This window comes from Mizuhopecten yessoensis, unplaced genomic scaffold (assembly GCF_002113885.1).
Source record: "Mizuhopecten yessoensis strain PY_sf001 unplaced genomic scaffold, ASM211388v2 scaffold7817, whole genome shotgun sequence".
Lineage (NCBI taxonomy): Eukaryota > Metazoa > Mollusca > Bivalvia > Pectinida > Pectinidae > Mizuhopecten > Mizuhopecten yessoensis.
In genome coordinates, this window is record NW_018407237.1 from 239,388 (window position 1) to 259,344 (window position 19,957).

The following is a 19,957-nucleotide window of genomic DNA, read 5'->3' on the forward strand; positions in this document are numbered from 1 at the left end:
ACTATTTTTGTTGACCTTTGTCCATGGAAGGTCCCTGCAAAATTTCATTGAAATTGGTTCAGGGGTTTTGGAGAAGAAGTCGAAAATGTAAATTGTTTACGGACGCACGACGGACGACGACGGACAAAAGGCGATCGCAATAGGTCACTTGAGACTTTGTCTCAGGTGACCTAAAAACACCCAAAGTGTCCTGTTTTGTTTCAAGCCCAGAGGGAACGCAGGTTTCACACCAGATTTAAACATTCTTACTCCAAAATGTTTGCTGAAGTTAATGTTCTTGTGCGAAATCTTCTTATCATAAGCAAAATATTTTATTTTATTGCTTAGATTTTTCTTCATTAATTGTAGTATGTATACAACATCACTAATACTCTCTAATCTGATGTTTGTTTAACAGGGCCCACACAAAACAAAATCTGTGTCTTCACATAATTTATTATCTTCTACAATGTTTGTGCTTCTAAATTAATATTTCACCAATAAGTAAGCCCTTACATCTCCCTGTTTGTCCAAAATTACATTTTTTCTGAAGGAGAAAATACATCTGTGTCTACATTAGACCATGTCATGATTTATTCTGTTAAGTGTCACCAACTTTATATTAGGCAACAGCCTATTGATGGTGGTGATCCAACACTACACAAAAAAACTTGCCCAAATTTTTTAACTAAGTCCAATTAAGCTGTTTTTGGACCCTAAAATATGATACGGTTCAGCACATTTTTTACACTCGATATAAATACTTTAATCTTATGATAGACAACAGCATATTGATGGTGGTTGTCCAACACTTCACAAAAAAACTTGCCCAAAAACTTTAACCTCAAACTTACCCCAAATCTTTAACCAAGTCCATTTAAGCTGTTTTTGGCCCATAAAAATATGAAAGTATGGTCCAACACATTGCTTACACTCGATATAAATGACTTAACCTCATAATAGACAACTGTGTATTGAGTGTGATGATCCAACACTGTCTGGAAAAAACTTGCCGCCCAAAAACTGTAACCTCAGAAGGTGGAATGCTGACGCCAGGATGACTACATTAGGCCCCCTATTCCTCGAAAAGGCGAGCTAAAAATGATTTACTCAACACAGCGTATCAAGCTCAACAGCAAACAATTCCAGAGGCACTTACATGAGGCAAAGGGTTAATTAACTTTCACTGCTTGAACAGTGTTTTAGAAATTAGTGAGTGTACGTACCTATGAGTAGAGCTTTAAAGTTCATGTGAGAGCGATCCATGGAGATATCTGGTTCCCGCGCCTTTCCTACCAACAGGAACGGAACAGTGATGTCCTGCTCTGGGATACGGAACTTCCAAAACGACTCTACTATGTCCACTTGGTGAGAGACGTACTCAAAGGAAACCTGTTACAAATACCACATGTAAGGTTTCATATTTCTTTATATTCTAAATATGCATATCTTTGATTTGTAGGGTTGAACATGAAACAGTCATTCCACCTGCATTTATTAGTAGGATTACCACATGGAGCAAAACATCAGAGTTCACAGTGTTATAATAAACAAGAGGCCCATGGGCCTTAACGGTCACCTGAGTCTTACATTATTTATTTTTGTTGTGGAAATATGAAGTGGAGATAATGATGTCAATCATCCCTACCAATTTGAGTAAAAAATAGTTAAGTATAACGTTAAGTTAAGTTAGTCAGGACCATGAGTTGATCATTCCGAGTGTCAGTTTAATTGGCCTATTAGATTTTAAGTTGAAAACAGTTTTTCTTCAAAATAACAGCTGAAGCAGCCATATTGGATTTTGATCAGCCCGAAAAATAACAACACTTTGTCAAGACCTTGAGTTGATTATTCCTACCAAGTTTCAGTTCAATCGGCCCAGTAGACCTTGCCTTTAAGTTTGAAATAGTTTGGAGGCCATATTGGATTTCTGATCGACCCGAAAAATAACAACACTTTGTCAGGACCATGCGTTGATTATTCCTACAAAGTTTCAGTTCAATTGGCCCAGTAGAACTCTGATCAACCTGAAAAATAACAACACTTGGCCAGCGAGTTGTCAGTAACACTCCCATGAAGTATCAATGAAATCCCTTTGACAGTATTTCAGTTTAAGTTGAAAATGTAAAATGTTAACAGACACCGGACGACGCATGATGGACGAAGATGGATAGCAATAGGTCACTTGAGCTAAAAGCTCAGGTGACCTAAAAACTAGATTTGAGCAAAGCCATAATATGTCCTGTCAAATTAGCCATAATATGTCCTGTCAAATTGTTTGATGAGGGTATAAAACTTCAGAGTGAGCATGCCACCATAATTATGTTAAAGTTCAAGAATTATGTAAGATCCGTTACTTTTTATTTATCAAAATACACATTGCAGTCTTTCTTAATATGTGCTTAATAGTGAGAGATTCACATCGTTAACGTTTCCTTTCTGGACAAAAACGCTGCAAATATTTGTTCATGCACTTTAGCCTTCTGTTGAGATAGGGAATGAGAAGATCTCCCTCATTGGAGGTATCAGAGGTTGACATGGGTTGGAAGGTAGTAGTGTACCGTAGCGAACGGTGGCCATGGGTGATATTTTTATAAAAACAATGAATAATTAAAAAATAAAATCAGCACTAAAATTGGCATATACATGATGAAGTGGACTATGTGGGCTTCATAATTAAAAAAACAAAAAAACAATTTGGTTTGAGACTAGATTTTTGGGCATTTACAAATCTGTGTCTACACAACAAAAGCTAGCTTTTCATGTAGTCAATTTTTGTACTCAGCACACGTTTATATCCTGCGAAAAAATCCACCGTAATAACCTATGCTAAAATGTGAGTATTTCTGTTACCGAGTAGGCGATATTTAATTTCAGATAGGTTTTAAGAAAAAAAATACTACTTGCAGGGGTCAAATTTTGGGTTAAAAATCATATGTTTTTGCATTTTTTGGTGTTTTTTGATGTTGTAACCATGGTTTTCACAAATCCCAAATCTGGGGATAACAGTATTTGAAGAAAAATATCAGTCTTCTAAACAAATATTCTAAATGTAGTTTATAAATATATATATATATGTAGGTGTGTTGGCAAGTTGACTCCTCTATCCATCTCTATCTGAGACATACCCTTTATTTTTACGATCAGGCCATTTCTACTGTACACTGCTACCATAGGAAAATGAAAAGATTGGTTGTTAGGCATTGTTAAAGGCCTTGTGTGAAGTTAACCATGGATGAGTACCTGAAACTTCTTCCCACTTTTGATGAGGCCTTTAGGTACGAGACAGTTGAAGGACGCAGGCTTCTTCGGATCAGAATCATCTTCACAGGACCACTCAAAGTTGTAGGGTTGGTTGGTAGGGTTCACAATGGCAAAGTTTCTGAATAAAACAGACATTTATCTTAACTAGGGCAGCATGTTATAATTGTATTTTTTGATTTTTTTTTCTTTCTTCATGAGCTTGAACAAATCAGGTCTTTTGTTTTGAAATGCGATTTACAATAGATAGTCCAATGATGTCGCTCAACTCTCACTCATATCAAATTGGACAGAAGTCAGCTAATAGACAGAATCAGAGTCCCAACAAAATGTGTAGGGGCACAATTTTGTGAGACATCTTTTGTATGACATTTCAATCATACTTGTCTGTATGTAATTTATTAAATAAATTTGATTTTGTTTTCATGTTGAATACTTCCAATATATTAAGTATGCACATTTTGTACCAATAGCCATCTTAGTACCCTCCAAAAAATCAGATTTAAAAAATTCCAACTTTTCTTACATGGCATTTTGACGAGGAAAAGGACTGGACTCAACAAAGTTATAATACTACATCATTAAAATGGGATATAAAGTAAAAATTCTCAATTTCATTTCAGTAGTGGTTATCATAGCTTCAGCTGGCAAATTTGTCTCGCATAATGGAGACTCTGTAAAAGAAGGTGTACCACTGAGGTACCAGATAGCTAAACTAGAACTGTAAGCCAAAGACTAACTAAGGAAAAGTATTGCAAAGCAATCCATAGTCTCCCACCGTAATGATTTCTTCATTGACTGAGCTGTACACTTATTTAAGTATAAAGGTCACTGACATACTTCCTGTTCTACCTCCCAATGCCAAAACATACTTGCATATCAAATCTTGTTAGCCCAGATGAACCAACTTTACTGAAATCATCCTAGTGATTAAGGGTGAGTTGTCAGGACAAAAGGTTTAACCAAAGGGCTATAACTCCTTAAAATGGGTCAANCGGACGACGGACGACGACGGACGAAAACGGATAGCAATAGGTCACTTGAGCTAAAGCTCAGGTGACCTAAAAACTACACTGATACATGACAACTGGGGGTAATTACTATATCTGTAAACTTTCATTGAAATTGGCCTGGTAGTTTAGGAGGCAGACAAAAGTTTTTATAACATAACTCCTTTTAAAAGGGTAAGAATGAACAAGCTGTAAGGATTATTATCAGCAATATTCATTAAAGTTGTGTCAATTTCATTGAAATCCATCTGGTAGTTAAGGAATATCTGGTAATATATCAGTAAAACTTAAAAACATGTATAGTTAAAATCTGACAAAAAAACTGTTATATATGTTAAACATTATTGCTTCTAGTATTACCATACCAAATTTGGAAGGAATTTAATAAAAAAAAAAAAAAGTTCTATACAATGTCATGGTCTAGAGAAGGTTTTTGAACCAAGGGCCATAATCTCGTGAAAGGGGAGATAACCCAATTAAAAGTACTTTACAAACATCTCCAAGCTGCAAGGATTGTTATCAGCAAATTTCATTGCAATCCATCTTGTAGTTTAGGAGGAGTATGTGTTACTACATCGCATTGCGTCACGGACGGATGGACGGACAGACGGCCTGATTCCAGTATACACCGCCCCCCCCCCTAACTTTGTTGCTGGGGGTATAATAAAATTCTCAGGGGATCCTCATAATAACAGGGGAGGTACAACCACAGACTGTGCCACAACAATGGGATAAGAGATCTACCTGATCTGTCAGTGATTAACTTGTCTTTGAGTGATTTGCTTGCCTTTGAGTGATTAACTTGCCTTTGAGTGATTTACTTGTCTTTGAGTGATTTACTTACCTTTGAGTGATTTACTTGCCTTTGAGTGATTAACTTGCCTTTGAGTGATTTACTTGTCTTAGAGTGATTTACTTGTCTTTGAGTGATGAACTTGTCTTTGAGTGATTTGTTTGCCTTTGAGTGATTAACTTGCCTTTGAGTGATTTACTTGTCTTTGAGTGATTAACTTGTCTTTGAGTGATTTGCTTGCCTTTGAGTGATTAACTTGCCTTTGAGTGATTTGCTTGCCTTTGAGTGATTTACTTGCCTTTGAGTGATTTACTTGCCTTTGAGTGATTAACTTGTCTTTGAGTGATTTGCTTGCCTTTGAGTGATTAACTTGCCTTTGAGTGATTTGCTTGCCTTTGAGTGATTAACTTGCCTTTAAGTGATTTACTTGTCTTTGAGTGATTTACTTGCCTTTGAGTGATTAACTTGCCTTTGAGTGATTAACTTGCCTTTGAGTGATTTACTTGCCTATGAGTGATTTACTTGCCTTTGAGTGATTTACTTGTCTTTGAGTGATTAACTTGTCTTTGAGTGATTTGCTTGCCTTTGAGTGATTAACTTGCCTTTGAGTGATTTACTTGTCTTTGAGTGATTTACTTGTCTTTGAGTGATTAACTTGTCTGTGATTTACTTGCCTTTGAGTGATTTACTTGTCTTTGAGTGATTTGCTTGCCTTTGAGTGATTTACTTGTCTTTGAGTGATTAACTTGTCTTTGAGTGATTAACTTGTCTTTGAGTGATTAACTTGCCTCTGAGTGATTAACTTGTCTTTGAGTGATTTGCTTGCCTTTGAGTGATTAACTTGCCTTTGAGTGATTAACTTGCCTTTGAGTGATTTACTTGTCTTTGAGTGATTTGCTTGCCTTTGAGTGATTTACTTGTCTTTGAGTGATTAACTTGTCTTTGAGTGATTAACTTGTCTTTGAGTGATTAACTTGCCTCTGAGTGATTAACTTGTCTTTGAGTGATTTGCTTGCCTTTGAGTGATTAACTTGCCTTTGAGTGATTAACTTGCCTTTGAGTGATTTACTTGTCTTTGAGTGATTTGCTTGCCTTTGAGTGATTTACTTGTCTTTGAGTGATTAACTTGTCTTTGAGTGATTAACTTGCCTTTGAGTAGTTAACTTGCCTTTGAGTGATTTACTTGTCTGTGATGTACTTGTCTTTGAGTGATTAACTTGTCTTTGAGTGATTTGCTTGTCTTTGAGTGATTAACTTGTTTTTGAGTGATTAATTTGCCTTTGAGTAATTAACTTGCCTTTGAGTGATTTACTTGTCTTTGATTTACTTGTCTTTGAGTGATTAACTTGCCTTTGAGTGATTTACTTGTCTTTGAGTGATTAACTTGCCTTTGAGTGATTTACTTGTCTTTGAGTGATTTACTTGTCTGTGATTTGCTTGCCTTTGAGTGATAAACTTGTCTTTGAGTGATTACTTGTCTTTGGAGTGATTTACTTGTCTGTGATTTACTTGTCTTTGAGTGATTAACTTGCCTTTGAGTGATTAACTTGTCTTTGAGTGATTTGCTTGTCTTTGAGTGATTAACTTGCCTTTGAGTGATTAACTTGTCTTTGAGTGATTTACTTGCCTTTGAGTGATTAACTTGCCTTTGAGTGATTTACTTGTCTGTGATTTACTTGTCCGTGGGTGATTTACTTGTCTGTATGTGATTCACTTGGCTGCGAGGGCTTTACTTGTCTGCGAGTGATTTACTTGTCTGAGATTGATTTATGTATCGGTGCGTGACTTACTTGAGATTCCTCACACCAACTCCAATACAGCTAAACTCTATGACGCGAGTATTGGGGTCGAGAGTAGAACCAGCAGGAGCCCCACCTGGCCCTCGCATCTCTGGGTTACGTCTCGAGCTAGAAATATAGTCCGAGTCCTCCAGTTCAAAATGACAGTAGGGCATCAGACTCTTGCCTTTGATTCCCACCACTGGTCCTTGTTGTGTCTTTTCTAGGTTTGGAATTCTAAAAAGTAATGTTTCACTACAAGGTATCAACACATCAACTGAACACCCCTATCTTGTTTGTTCTTCTACTAGCATTACATTTCTTATTATTATTGTTATTTTATTTTTATTTTTTACTTTTTTTTATTTATCAATATTTCCAAATTTGATTACAAAAATGAAATTGGCATTTTAGGAAATACTTTTCTGCCTGAGTTTGAATACTTACGAACAAATCAGTCTGGCCTCATAATCATTCACATCTAAGGGAGAGAACCTGACTTTAAAGCTGGATTTCTTGCCAGCCTGTATTGTTCCATATTCTGGTTCTATGGTGAAGGGGACATAACTGCTGTCAGCAAGATCCATGCGTGACTCTGGTCGTTCTGCCTCTGACATGAATGTTACAGCTCGCTGGAAGGTGGGCATGTTCTCCATTACCACCTGCCAACTGTAGTCCATCTGGACAGCACCCTTGTTACTCAGTGTAAAACTGCAAAACATTACAACAAATCACTCAAATTCTGAAATTACAAGCTTCAATATAACAAAACCAAATTTTCACCTAAAAAATGCCTAACTCAAACTTTCAACATCAAATTTGTATCTCATCTATGTAAAACCTCAATATAAGGCGACAACTTTTGTAGATTTCAGAACAAAGACTCCCAACCTTGTAGATTTGATTGTGACCATTGCGAGTTTGGTGGTTGAAGTTTAGTGCCATGTTTTTTGAGGAACACAGTGTTGATTTATGGACTTACTCATAGACCCTTGTCTGGAACATAAGAGTGTCTCGGAAGCTAACAGCCTCTATCTTGCATTTGTATTTGCTGAAGTCACACAGAGCTGTTACAAGTAGGTCCACCTGGCGAGCACTGTCAGGCACTTCTGTAAACACAGGCTCTGCCTCTGTTTCAATCACCTTCTTTTTGGCTGGTCTTGATGATAGTGGTGCCTTGTTACCACTGAAACAAACAAATGTTTACATGCTACAGTGTCACCTTTTGTATAAAATGATTGTGAACTGACTGTTATACACAGTTAGCTAGCACACAGTTTTGCCATAATACACAAACTTTGGTATTGCAATGATTGACCTTTAACCCCATGTGGCCATGACTACTGACTGTGGTTTATGATAGGTTAGGTATCTTAACCATTTGCAAGTCATAAACTCTCTTTGACCAAACTGTGAATTCATGATTAATATAATGATGTCATGACATTGTGATGTTGTACTAATTACACCAGACATGATGTCATGACATTGTGATGTTGTACTAAATACACCAGACATGATGTCATGACATTGTGATGTTGTACTAAATACACCAGACATGATGTCATGACATTGTGATGATGTACTAAATACATCAGACATGATGTCATGACATTGTGATATTGTACTAAATACACCAGACATGATGTCATGACATTATGATGTTGTACTAAATACACCAGACATGATGTCATGACATTGTGATGTACTAAAAATAATACATCATGTCTGATGTATTATTTTTAGTACATCACAATGTCATGACATTGTGATGTACTAAAAACACCAGACATGATGTCATGACATTGTGATGTACTAAATACACCAGCCATGATGTCATGACATTGTGATGTACTAAAAATAATACATCAGACATGATGTCATGACATTGTGATGTACTAAATACATCAGACATGATGTCATGACATTGTGATGTACTAAATATAAATCCATCAGACATGATGTCATGACATTGTGATGTACTAAATCCCCCAGCCATGATGTCATGACATTGTGATGTACTAAAAATAATACATCAGACATGATGTCATGACATTGTGATGTTTTAAATACATCAGACATGATGTCATGACATTGTAATGTACTAAATACCCCAGCCATGATGTCATGACATTGTGATGTACTAAATACATCATACATGATGTCATGACATTGTGATGTACTAAATACATCATACATGATGTCATGACATTGTGATGTACTAAATACATCATACATGATGTCATGACATTGTGATGTACTAAATAAATCAGACATGATGTCATGACATTGTGATGTACTAAAATAGATATTTGGTTTGTTAATTTGATAAGGTGGGTTTGATGTAAAACTTTAGCTGATCTATTTCAGCTGTTCTGTATAATGTCCCAATGGTCACACATTAGTGTAATAAGGTAGTGTTTACAAACCCCTCATTGACACTGGAAGGCTGAGGCGATGTCGGCACATCCACCCACTTCACTGTCCGGATCCTATCATCCCAGTCAGCCACTTTGTCTTGCTTCTCGAACATGATCTTGTTCACCTTGCAGTTGACTTTCTCCTCAGTCAAGGTCTTGGGCTGATCACTTTTGAATGTAATGGTCATATCCTTAGTTGATTCTGGATGGAGATGGCCCACAGTAGGTGAAAATTTTAGCAGGGCATTTTCTGGCCATTGGAACCTGTAGATGTCTGTCTTGGAATGGTTGGTCATAGCAAATGAAAGGGTGCGGGGCTCTCCTATGGCACAGTCACCAAACTTTATCAAGTTTGGTTTGGCAGCTTGAAAAAAAAAAAAAACACATTAGACTATCAAACAAAAGTCAGTGGCCCATGATCCTTAATGGTGTAATTTTATTCATAAATGTAGACAAAAAGTACATGAAAAAAACAAAAATTGGGTATATGTATATAAACTATAGTAAACTTTACCCCCTCCTCAGGCGAGGCTGACTCGGGTAATTTAATGATATTCATAATTTTGATAGAACACCTCAGGACCTTTGCATCCATGAAGAGTATTGAATTCTAGCACATCAGGGAATTAATTATATACCATGAAACTACAATCTAATGATAATAATTCAAAGAATCATTCCCCACTGAAAATAAATAAAAATATACAAAAAAGTTAAGCACATGAGCTGCAAGTTAGTTTATGTTAGCAAAGAAAAAGCTTACCTTCATTGGTCATTGACAAGTACGATGATTTTCCTCCTGTGAGAAAATGGATTCATGATCCACCTACATTATAACCTAACACAAGCTGATGACAGCGTACCTCTGCTGTCGTGATCCACCTACATTATAACCTAACACAAGCTGATGACAGCGTACCTCTGCTGTCGTGATCCACCTACATTATAACCTAACACAAGCTGATGACAGCGTACCTCTGCTGTCGTGATCCACCTACATTATAACCTAACACAAGCTGATGACAGCGTACCTCTGCTGTCGTGATCCACCTACATTATAACCTAACACAAGCTGATGACAGCGTACCTCTGCTGTCGTGATCCACCTACATTATAACCTAACACAAGCTGATGACAGCGTACCTCTGCTGTCGTGATCCACCTACATTATAACCTAACACAAGCTGATGACAGCGTACCTCTGCTGTCGTGATCCACCTACATTATAACCTAACACAAGCTGATGACAGCGTACCTCTGCTGTCGTGATCCACCTACATTATAACCTAACACAAGCTGATGACAGCGTACCTCTGCTGTCGTGATCCACCTACATTATAACCTAACACAAGCTGATGACAGCGTACCTCTGCTGTCGTGATCCACCTACATTATAACCTAACACAAGCTGATGACAGCGTACCTCTGCTGTCGTGATCCACCTACATTATAACCTAACACAAGCTGATGACAGCGTACCTCTGCTGTCGTGATCCACCTACATTATAACCTAACACAAGCTGATGACAGCGTACCTCTGCTGTCGTGATCCACCTACATTATAACCTAACACAAGCTGATGACAGCGTACCTCTGCTGTCGTGATCCACCTACATTATAACCTAACACAAGCTGATGACAGCGTACCTCTGCTGTCGTGATCCACCTACATTATAATCTATCCTTGTTAACAAAAGGCCCAAAGGCCTTTGTACCCGACCTGCAGTCTATTTTTAACCTGTTGGATACCATACATGTTTAACATAAAGACTATAAGATACTCTTAGCTGTTAAAACAGGCCATATCCTTTTTAGGTCTTTCTTAGAAGATCTTACTACTCTATACTTTATGAGTCTTTGTTGGAAGATTTAAACATAATTTTGATCTGATCTTCACAGTTGGTGGAAAAAGGTAATTTATTTACGTCTAACACATCATATGAATTTACAACATTAACGTACATGCTAAATAGTCCTGAACTTTACTTAGGATGGCCTCTGTTTTTATTCAGAAGTCAATTTTAACAATATAAAACCTGTGACTCGGATAGTGGGTCAAGGTCATTCATTTGAAAAATAACATATGACTGGCCAAATATCATCATCCTAGGCCTTTTGGTTATTGAGAAGAAGTCATCTAAAGGAAAATGCTGATGTCACACGAACGACAGATGCCACATCGCAGCATAAGCATACTTGGTCCTTTGGGCCAGGTGAGCTAATAACCAGTACCTTCATCTCGCACGTTAACTGCCAAATTTAAACCTGGCAAAATGGCTGACACTAGAATACCCATGGCTCCAGGATCATATTGGATTTCTGGATAACTGGGGCAATAAAGGCTACCAGTTCTGTATACAGGAAATTAATAAGATACCGTAGTGTTTTTTTCATGTTATGATTTGATATCTTTATGTTGAATTATAGTTTATATTCAACTTAATATACAATACTTCTGCATTTGTTATTTTTTATATTTTATTGTTTCCATATTTTGTTAACTATTGTGACATCTAAGGAATATGAGGGGGAAAGGCTGCCTTTCTGGCAGGCTAGCTTTTCCAGTGAAGTGCTTTAACCTGGGAACCGTCTCACTGGTTCAGCAACGTCGAGCGTGGTCAGTAGTTGGATGGCTGACCGCCCGGGCGCACATTACATTTGGTCGCAGCGTAATGTCTCTGTGATCATGTAAGGCCAGTTCCCGGTGGTTAGGGAACTGATACACAGGGAGGACCTACCTTATTCCCCAGACCAAGCCTCGGGATGAGACTTCTTGGAGGGGGGAAAGGTGTGACATCTAAGGAATATGAGGGGGAAAGGCTGCCTTTCTGGCAGGCTAGCTTTTCCAGTGAAGTGCTTTAACCTGGGAACCCGCTCACTAGTTCAGCAACTTCGAGCGTGGTCAGTAGTTGGATGGCTGACCGCCCGCAAGTTACACTATCATATATAAAAACTTATATATTTTACATCAATTATGAAACAAGTTATATCAACTTATAACAATCATTCATGTTGGTCTGAATATTAGTGTAGAAGGGGTCTAAATTAAGGAGGAAGCCAGAAAACCTGAAAAATCTCACCTGGTCGGGCAGCTGACCCCATACCGTTTCACATCCAATCTGGGAAATGAACCCAAGCTATTTGGTAAAAGGTATATGCACTGCGACACCAACAACCTGTCGTAGTATGTTATGTAAATCAGTACCAGAACCCTGTAAAACTCAGACAACTTACCTCCCACATCATCCTCTGCCATGTTGCCTTCCTCGTTTTCTGGCTCTACTGGTACCTCGATACTGTTGATGTTGTCGAGAGTGATCTCCTCCTCATAACCCTCTCCAACCAGCTGGATGACCGAATCCTCATACTGGTTATCAATGACAGTTAGTCGAATATGGGCCTGTGATCTTTGCACAGCAGTAGGTTTGAAAATCACATCAAAGGAGGCAGCCTCGCTCACATTGACGATCACAGAAGCTGTGTGTGGGCGCTTGGTGACTTCTGTAAATATAAACAAAGCACATGATATAGTACTGGCATTGCATTCTTATTTGTAAACCTTTTTTCCTTAAGTTACAGTTACTTGCAAATTATCCTTATTGGCATTGTCTGCTTAATGACAATAATTTCAGTAACAAGAAGCCCAATAGGTCTGTTTCACTCACCTTATTTATATTTAGTGCTGTTATAGGAAATCATATCAAATATTTGACTTCAAAAGTTCAAATTTTTAAAACAAACTTGATAATAAGCAAGCTAACACACCACATGTTTATATTATTACCAGCCACCCTCTGTATCTGTGTTGAAAAGTTTCACTTATTTTAATCATGCATCATTTGAATTTGGCAAACAGATTTATTAAAAAAACCCAAAAACAAGCTTAGCTCAAAATTTTATTACCCAGACCTTAAGGACTTTTGAGAGAAGTTTCACTTTTTCATCTTTGACCCCTCTGATAAAAAAAGTGGGAACACGTTAGTTACTTCGACACACTGGTTTTTCTCCCAATTAGCAAGCTACTGACTAAATATCCTTATTTTTGAATTTATGAATCATTAGAAGAAGTGATTTAACAATTTTTTACACATTTGATCCAAGAGAGTGAGTCAAGGTCACTCATTCAAATTCAGTTGATAGCATTCCATCGAGTGATGGCACATACTAGCAATTCACAATGTCCTTAACAACATTTGATCCATGTGACCTAAACAATGGGTCAAAGGTCATTAATTTTATTAGAGTATTAAAACTTCATAGCCATTCATCCCAGTATGCAAATTTAATATGATACATTATGGTGCAGGTTTTAGCCTCTATACCCACATCAGACTTATCAAAAGAGATTATTCATATTGACTTTCGGTTTACAATGCTCGGGTATCAACATGACCTTATGTCTCTTGGTTATTAAGTTGTTTCATGGCTTTCACACTTTTGAAACTGTGATCTTGGAAGTAAATCAAGGTAATTTATTTGAACAATCTTGATAGCAATTTATACCAGTATACTACAGGCCTAACATCAATACTCTAGGCCTCTTACATCATCTGTAAATAGTTGTTTGAAAGTTTTACACATTTAAACCATGTGATCTTCTAAGTGGGTCAATTCTATTCATGTTACACACTTCGAGAGCCCTTCATCACTGCATACTACTGCTGAAATATTGTTCCCCTAGGACTGTTGGATATTCTGAAGAACTTGTTGTAGGTAAGCTAATAATGTGTATACTGCTGAATATATATATAATAAGTCTGATTGGAAACTTAATACCTCCAAAATCGTCCTCCATGATGGCCTGCGTTGTCCCACTTGGTCTCAGCCGGAAGGCCTTGTCTGGGTCAATGAGGTCAATGTCTACCTTACTAGGCAGTGTTCCATCGTTCACAAGGATCAGTGGCATCACATCACTCCTTCCCAATAAAATACGCTTAAACAGAACCAGGGGTTGTCCCCTCTTGTTTCTAACTGTTGGTTTCTGAATACCGATACGAGGCAGGTTGCCCTCGCCAGAGATATCAAAGGTCAAGGTACGACCTTTGGCTTGGTTAGACGGCACACCTTCAATGCTAGCCTCAAATGTTGCTGAGAATGTCTGCATAGATGGAGGGGTGAACGTGACCGTGGCATACACATGACTATGGTTTGGAATCAGAGCCTTTGCTGGCTCTATCTCAAACACATCCAGATGTTTAGTCATTCCTTTCACAAGGATGGGCTTCAGTGACAACACTACATCACATGGAACTTTGTTGATGTTTGCAATCTTGAATCGGGCTTTCGCTTTGTGTCCAACAATGACGTTGTTGAAAACAAACTTTTTCTCATCTTCCCCATACACACCACCTTCGTTTTCCAATTGTAGCTATAACAGAAACAAACAAGAGTACAGCAGGATGAAACAACATACGCCCATCTCATGCCAATCTGCTATACTTAAATTCCCTCTGATGTATTATTGTGTCTGTATGTAAGCATGGATTTTGCTACCTGGTTGTTGTGTTTGTATACCTGGTTGTTATGTTTGTATACCTGGTTGTTGTGTTTGTATACCTGTCTGTTATGTTTGTATACCTGACTGTTATGTTTGTATACCTGATTGTTGTGTTTGTATACCTGGTTGTTATGTTTGTATACCTGACCGTTATGTTTGTATACCTGGTTGTTGTGTTTGTATACCTGTCTGTTATGTTTGTATACCTGGTTGCTGTGTTTGTATACCTGTCTGTTATGCTTGTATACCTGGTTGTTGTGTTTGTATACATGGTTGTTGTATTTGTATACCTGGTTGTTATGTTTGCATACCTGGTTGTTGTGTTTGTATACCTGGTAGTTGTGCTTGTATACCTGGTTGTTATGTTTGTATACCTGGTTGTTGTGTTTGTATACCTGTCTGTTATGTTTGTATACCTGACTGTTATGTGTGTATACCTGGTTGTTGTGTTTGTATACCTGGTTGTTATGTTTGTATACCTGACCGTTATGTTTGTATACCTGGTTGTTGTGTTTGTATACCTGTCTGTTATGTTTGTATACCTGGTTGCTGTGTTTGTATACCTGTCTGTTATGCTTGTATACCTGGTTGTTGTGTTTGTATACATGGTTGTTGTATTTGTATACCTGGTTGTTATGTTTGCATACCTGGTTGTTGTGTTTGTATACCTGGTAGTTGTGCTTGTATACCTGGTTGTTATGTTTGTATACCTGGTTGTTGTGTTTGTATACCTGTCTGTTATGTTTGTATACCTGACTGTTATGTGTGTATACCTGGTTGTTGTGTTTGTATACCTGGTTGTTATGTTTGTATACCTGACCGTTATGTTTGTATACCTGGTTGTTGTGTTTGTATACCTGTCTGTTATGTTTGTATACCTGGTTGCTGTGTTTGTATACCTGTCTGTTATGCTTGTATACCTGGTTGTTGTGTTTGTATACATGGTTGTTGTATTTGTATACCTGGTTGTTATGTTTGCATACCTGGTTGTTGTGTTTGTATACCTGGTAGTTGTGCTTGTATACCTGGTTGTTATGTTTGTATACCTGGTTGTTGTGTTTGTATACCTGTCTGTTATGTTTGTATACCTGACTGTTATGTGTGTATACCTGGTTGTTGTGTTTGTATACCTGGTTGTTATGTTTGTATACCTGACCGTTATGTTTGTATACCTGGTTGTTGTGTTTGTATACCTGTCTGTTATGTTTGTATACCTGGTTGCTGTGTTTGTATACCTGTCTGTTATGCTTGTATACCTGGTTGTTGTGTTTGTATACATGGTTGTTGTATTTGTATACCTGGTTGTTATGTTTGCATACCTGGTTGTTGTGTTTGTATACCTGGTAGTTGTGCTTGTATACCTGGTTGTTATGTTTGTATACCTGGTTGTTGTGTTTGTATACCTGTCTGTTATGTTTGTATACCTGACTGTTATGTGTGTATACCTGGTTGTTGTGTTTGTATACCTGGTTGTTATGTTTGTATACCTGACCGTTATGTTTGTATACCTGGTTGTTGTGTTTGTATACCTGTCTGTTATGTTTGTATACCTGGTTGCTGTGTTTGTATACCTGTCTGTTATGCTTGTATACCTGGTTGTTGTGTTTGTATACATGGTTGTTGTATTTGTATACCTGGTTGTTATGTTTGCATACCTGGTTGTTGTGTTTGTATACCTGGTAGTTGTGCTTGTATACCTGGTTGTTATGTTTGTATACCTGGTTGTTGTGTTTGTATACCTGTCTGTTATGTTTGTATACCTGACTGTTATGTGTGTATACCTGGTTGTTGTGTTTGTATACCTGGTTGTTATGTTTGTATACCTGACCGTTATGTTTGTATACCTGGTTGTTGTGTTTGTATACCTGTCTGTTATGTTTGTATACCTGGTTGCTGTGTTTGTATACCTGTCTGTTATGCTTGTATACCTGGTTGTTGTGTTTGTATACATGGTTGTTGTATTTGTATACCTGGTTGTTATGTTTGCATACCTGGTTGTTGTGTTTGTATACCTGGTAGTTGTGTTTGTATACCTGGTTGTTATGTTTGTATACCTGGTTGTTATGTTTGTATACCTGGTTGTTATGTTTGCATACCTGGTTGTTGTGTTTGTATACCTGGTTGCTGTGTTTGTATACCTGGTTGTTGTGTTTGTATACCTGGTTGTTATGTGTGTATACCTGGTTGCTGTGTTTGTATACCTATTTGTTATATTTGTATACCTGGTTGCTGTGTTCGTATACCTGGTAGTTGTGTTTGTATACCTGGTTGTCGTGTTTGTATACCTGGTTGCTGTGTTTGTATACCTCGTAGTTGTGTTTGTATACCTGGTAGTTGTGTTTGTATACCTAGTAGTTGTATTTGTATACCTGGTAGTTGTGTTTGTATACCTAGTAGTTGTATTTGTATACCTGGTAGTTGTGTTTGTATACCTGTCTGTTATATTTGTATACCTGACCTTTATGTTTGTATACCTGGTTGCTTTGTTTGTATACCTGGTAGTTGTGTTTGTATACCTGGTTGTTGTGGTTGTATAACTGGTTGCTGTGTTTGTATACCTGGGAGTTGTGTTTGTATACCTGGTTGGCGTGTTTGTATACCTGGTTGTCGTGTTTGTATACCTGGTTGTTATGTTGCCAAATGCTCAGGTTCTTGCAAACTCTATGTTCCTCGAAGATGGAGCCAATGTCATCGACATTGATGGAGGGAATGCATGCTTCTGCAATGAGCTTGTAGGGGATCCCTCCTGGATGATCAGTAGGGTCTCGGTCAGAAATATCTATAGCCAACTCCTACAAGATAAAACTACAAGTTGTATGCATAGCATTGAAAGGGACATATCATTAAAAACAACATTTCATTTATTGAATGTACATGTTGTCTGCACTGCTAGTTATGTTTATGTGCTATTCCCATTACAAATGTCCAGTTTGATTACTGGGTGTGTACAGGAAGCCCCATACAATGCTGGATATGGCAGCAGTGGTATGGTACATCAATGTAATAGCGGCTCGGTTTATAATTAGTCAGCTTTGTATTTAAGGCTAAATCTGGTATATATACCAAATAAGGTGATAAGTGTTAACAGACCCAATATATTTTCGGATTAAAAAATGATTCTTCACATGCTTGTTTTTATGTCATTCCATTTGTCAACTGAAATGCTGACCCTGTGGTAGTAGGAATGTGTAAGGATGTATATACCTCCTCACAGCTGCCTGGGGTTTCTGCTATACACTCCACATTGATCACTTGGCTGTTGTTACTAGAAATAATTCCAATGGCTGGTGACACTACAAACATCTGCAGAGGCAGACGGGACTGGGTCACCCCCTCCTGTCTGTAATCAATAACATGATATCATCTTTAGACCATATCTGATATATTTAGTGATGTTATATATGGAAAAGGTATAACAAAATGTGTAACTGTGCATGCTTTGTTTGAGCAAATGATGTAAAATACTTTAAAACTTGCCAATATTCCATGTAGTTTATACAAAAAATAAATTGGAATTGGAATTACTAACACCACTAACACACAGCATAACGACAGCATATGCTAGCGGAGTGACAGTAGAATGTTGTCACTAACATATCAAATGGGTCAAAGTCATCCATTTCAACAAACTTAATAATAGTTCATCTAAGCATGCTACAGACTGTACCAATCAAATATCACAATTAGACTCTGGTACCTGGTACCGTGTAAATATGTTGAGGTCATTCATATAATGCTTACAAATTAGCTGGCACTTCATCCTAGCCTACTGCTGGCCAACTATAGGATTCTTGGCTTCTTGAATGTTCAGAAATTGTTTTGAGGTTTTGATACATTTAACTTCAACATTAAAGGAGTAAATTTTATAAAACCAAGGTCATGGGAAGTACAGATACAGATGTATGCATTGTACTGATGCTTTTCTTTTCTTCCCTATTTTTATTTTCTTTTATGGCATAATGTTGCAATGAATGTAAAAGATTTGAGAATATTTTGGAATTAAATGAAGAATGAAATGCAATTTTCTCAAATCAACTTAACGGTGAGAAATTATACCCTCTCATGACCAGGAATTTCCCATAGGCAAACATATCTAAAGAGACAAAATATAATGTCTCCTTCTGAAGCACTGATTGGAATTTAACCAAATATGACTTGAACCATATCCCTTAGAGAGAGAGGAGTCAAAATTGTATAAATGGTGGGACCCTTGTCAGCTTGAGCATGCAGTAACTAAAATTGTATAAATGGTGGGACCCAAGTCAGCTTGAGCATGCAGTAACTAAAATTGCATAAATGGTGGGACCCTAGTCAGCTTGAGCATGCAGTAATTGAAATTGTATAAATGGTGGGACCCTAGTCAGCTTGAGCATGCAGAAACTAGACATATTAAAAATGTTCTGTCACAATATTTTAATAAACATAAGAACTTGAAACATAATGTAAATGTTTTTTCAATGCAACACAATCTAAAATAAAATCAACAAATATTGAATCAAGGTTAGCAGTCCAGACTAGTTCAAAAACTCAAGGTTAGCAGTCCAGACTAGTTCACAAACTCAAGGTTAGCAGTCCAGACTAGTTCACAAACTCCAGGTTAACAGTCCAGACTAGTTCACAAACTCAATGTTAGCAGTCCAGACTCAGGTAAGCAAATATTGACTCAAGGCTAGCACCTTAAGGCCAGGCTCTTGGCTTAAAACCAGAATATTCTTTTTTTTTAATATTTTCATCAAATCTGACCCTGTGACCATGAAAGTGAATCAAGGTAATTTCTTTGAAACAAAAGTTGATAACCCTTCATTATAATACTTTGTACCGCCTACCGGTTGAGAGCCCTTTATTCTTGTAAACTACTGGATAAACATCAGGAACCAGGACCTATTGGCTAAACAAAAATCATTTAAAGAGGAAGTTGATGGTATCACCATGCCGTTAGCTCATTAATGGTTCTGGTTAGCTAGGGTAGGCTAAAATTCTTTTTTTTTTTGAGTCCTGACAGTTTATTCAAACCAGAATTTCATTTATTTATGGTCAAGGAAAATTGGAAGACGCACCAATCATGATGAAATAAAATAATATGAACTGATCCCAGTTGAACTAAGAAGTCAGACACTGTTAGTAATCTAGACTGCTACCTTGGTTTTGACTTCAACACCTAACACACACACAGAGGGCAGATTGAGCAGTTATAAAGCACAGTCTCTTTTCCCCTTCCC

The 19,957-nt window shown here is 37.4% G+C and overlaps 1 protein-coding gene across 1 annotated transcript in view; it reads right to left on the reverse strand.

Moving 5' to 3' along the window:
• LOC110454384 (hydrocephalus-inducing protein-like) overlaps positions 1 to 19,957 on the reverse strand; it is a 154,655-nt gene that overhangs the window by 31,343 nt on the left and 103,355 nt on the right. The window contains exons 58-67 of the mRNA XM_021503856.1: positions 17,943 to 18,078; positions 17,360 to 17,530; positions 14,018 to 14,609; positions 12,476 to 12,742; positions 9,251 to 9,605; positions 7,804 to 8,007; positions 7,269 to 7,532; positions 6,834 to 7,058; positions 3,223 to 3,361; positions 1,206 to 1,371 (exon numbers count right to left, since the gene is read on the reverse strand). Coding sequence (XP_021359531.1) covers positions 1,206 to 1,371; positions 3,223 to 3,361; positions 6,834 to 7,058; positions 7,269 to 7,532; positions 7,804 to 8,007; positions 9,251 to 9,605; positions 12,476 to 12,742; positions 14,018 to 14,609; positions 17,360 to 17,530; positions 17,943 to 18,078 — 2,519 coding nt within the window. The remainder of the gene's footprint in view (positions 1 to 1,205; positions 1,372 to 3,222; positions 3,362 to 6,833; positions 7,059 to 7,268; positions 7,533 to 7,803; positions 8,008 to 9,250; positions 9,606 to 12,475; positions 12,743 to 14,017; positions 14,610 to 17,359; positions 17,531 to 17,942; positions 18,079 to 19,957) is intronic.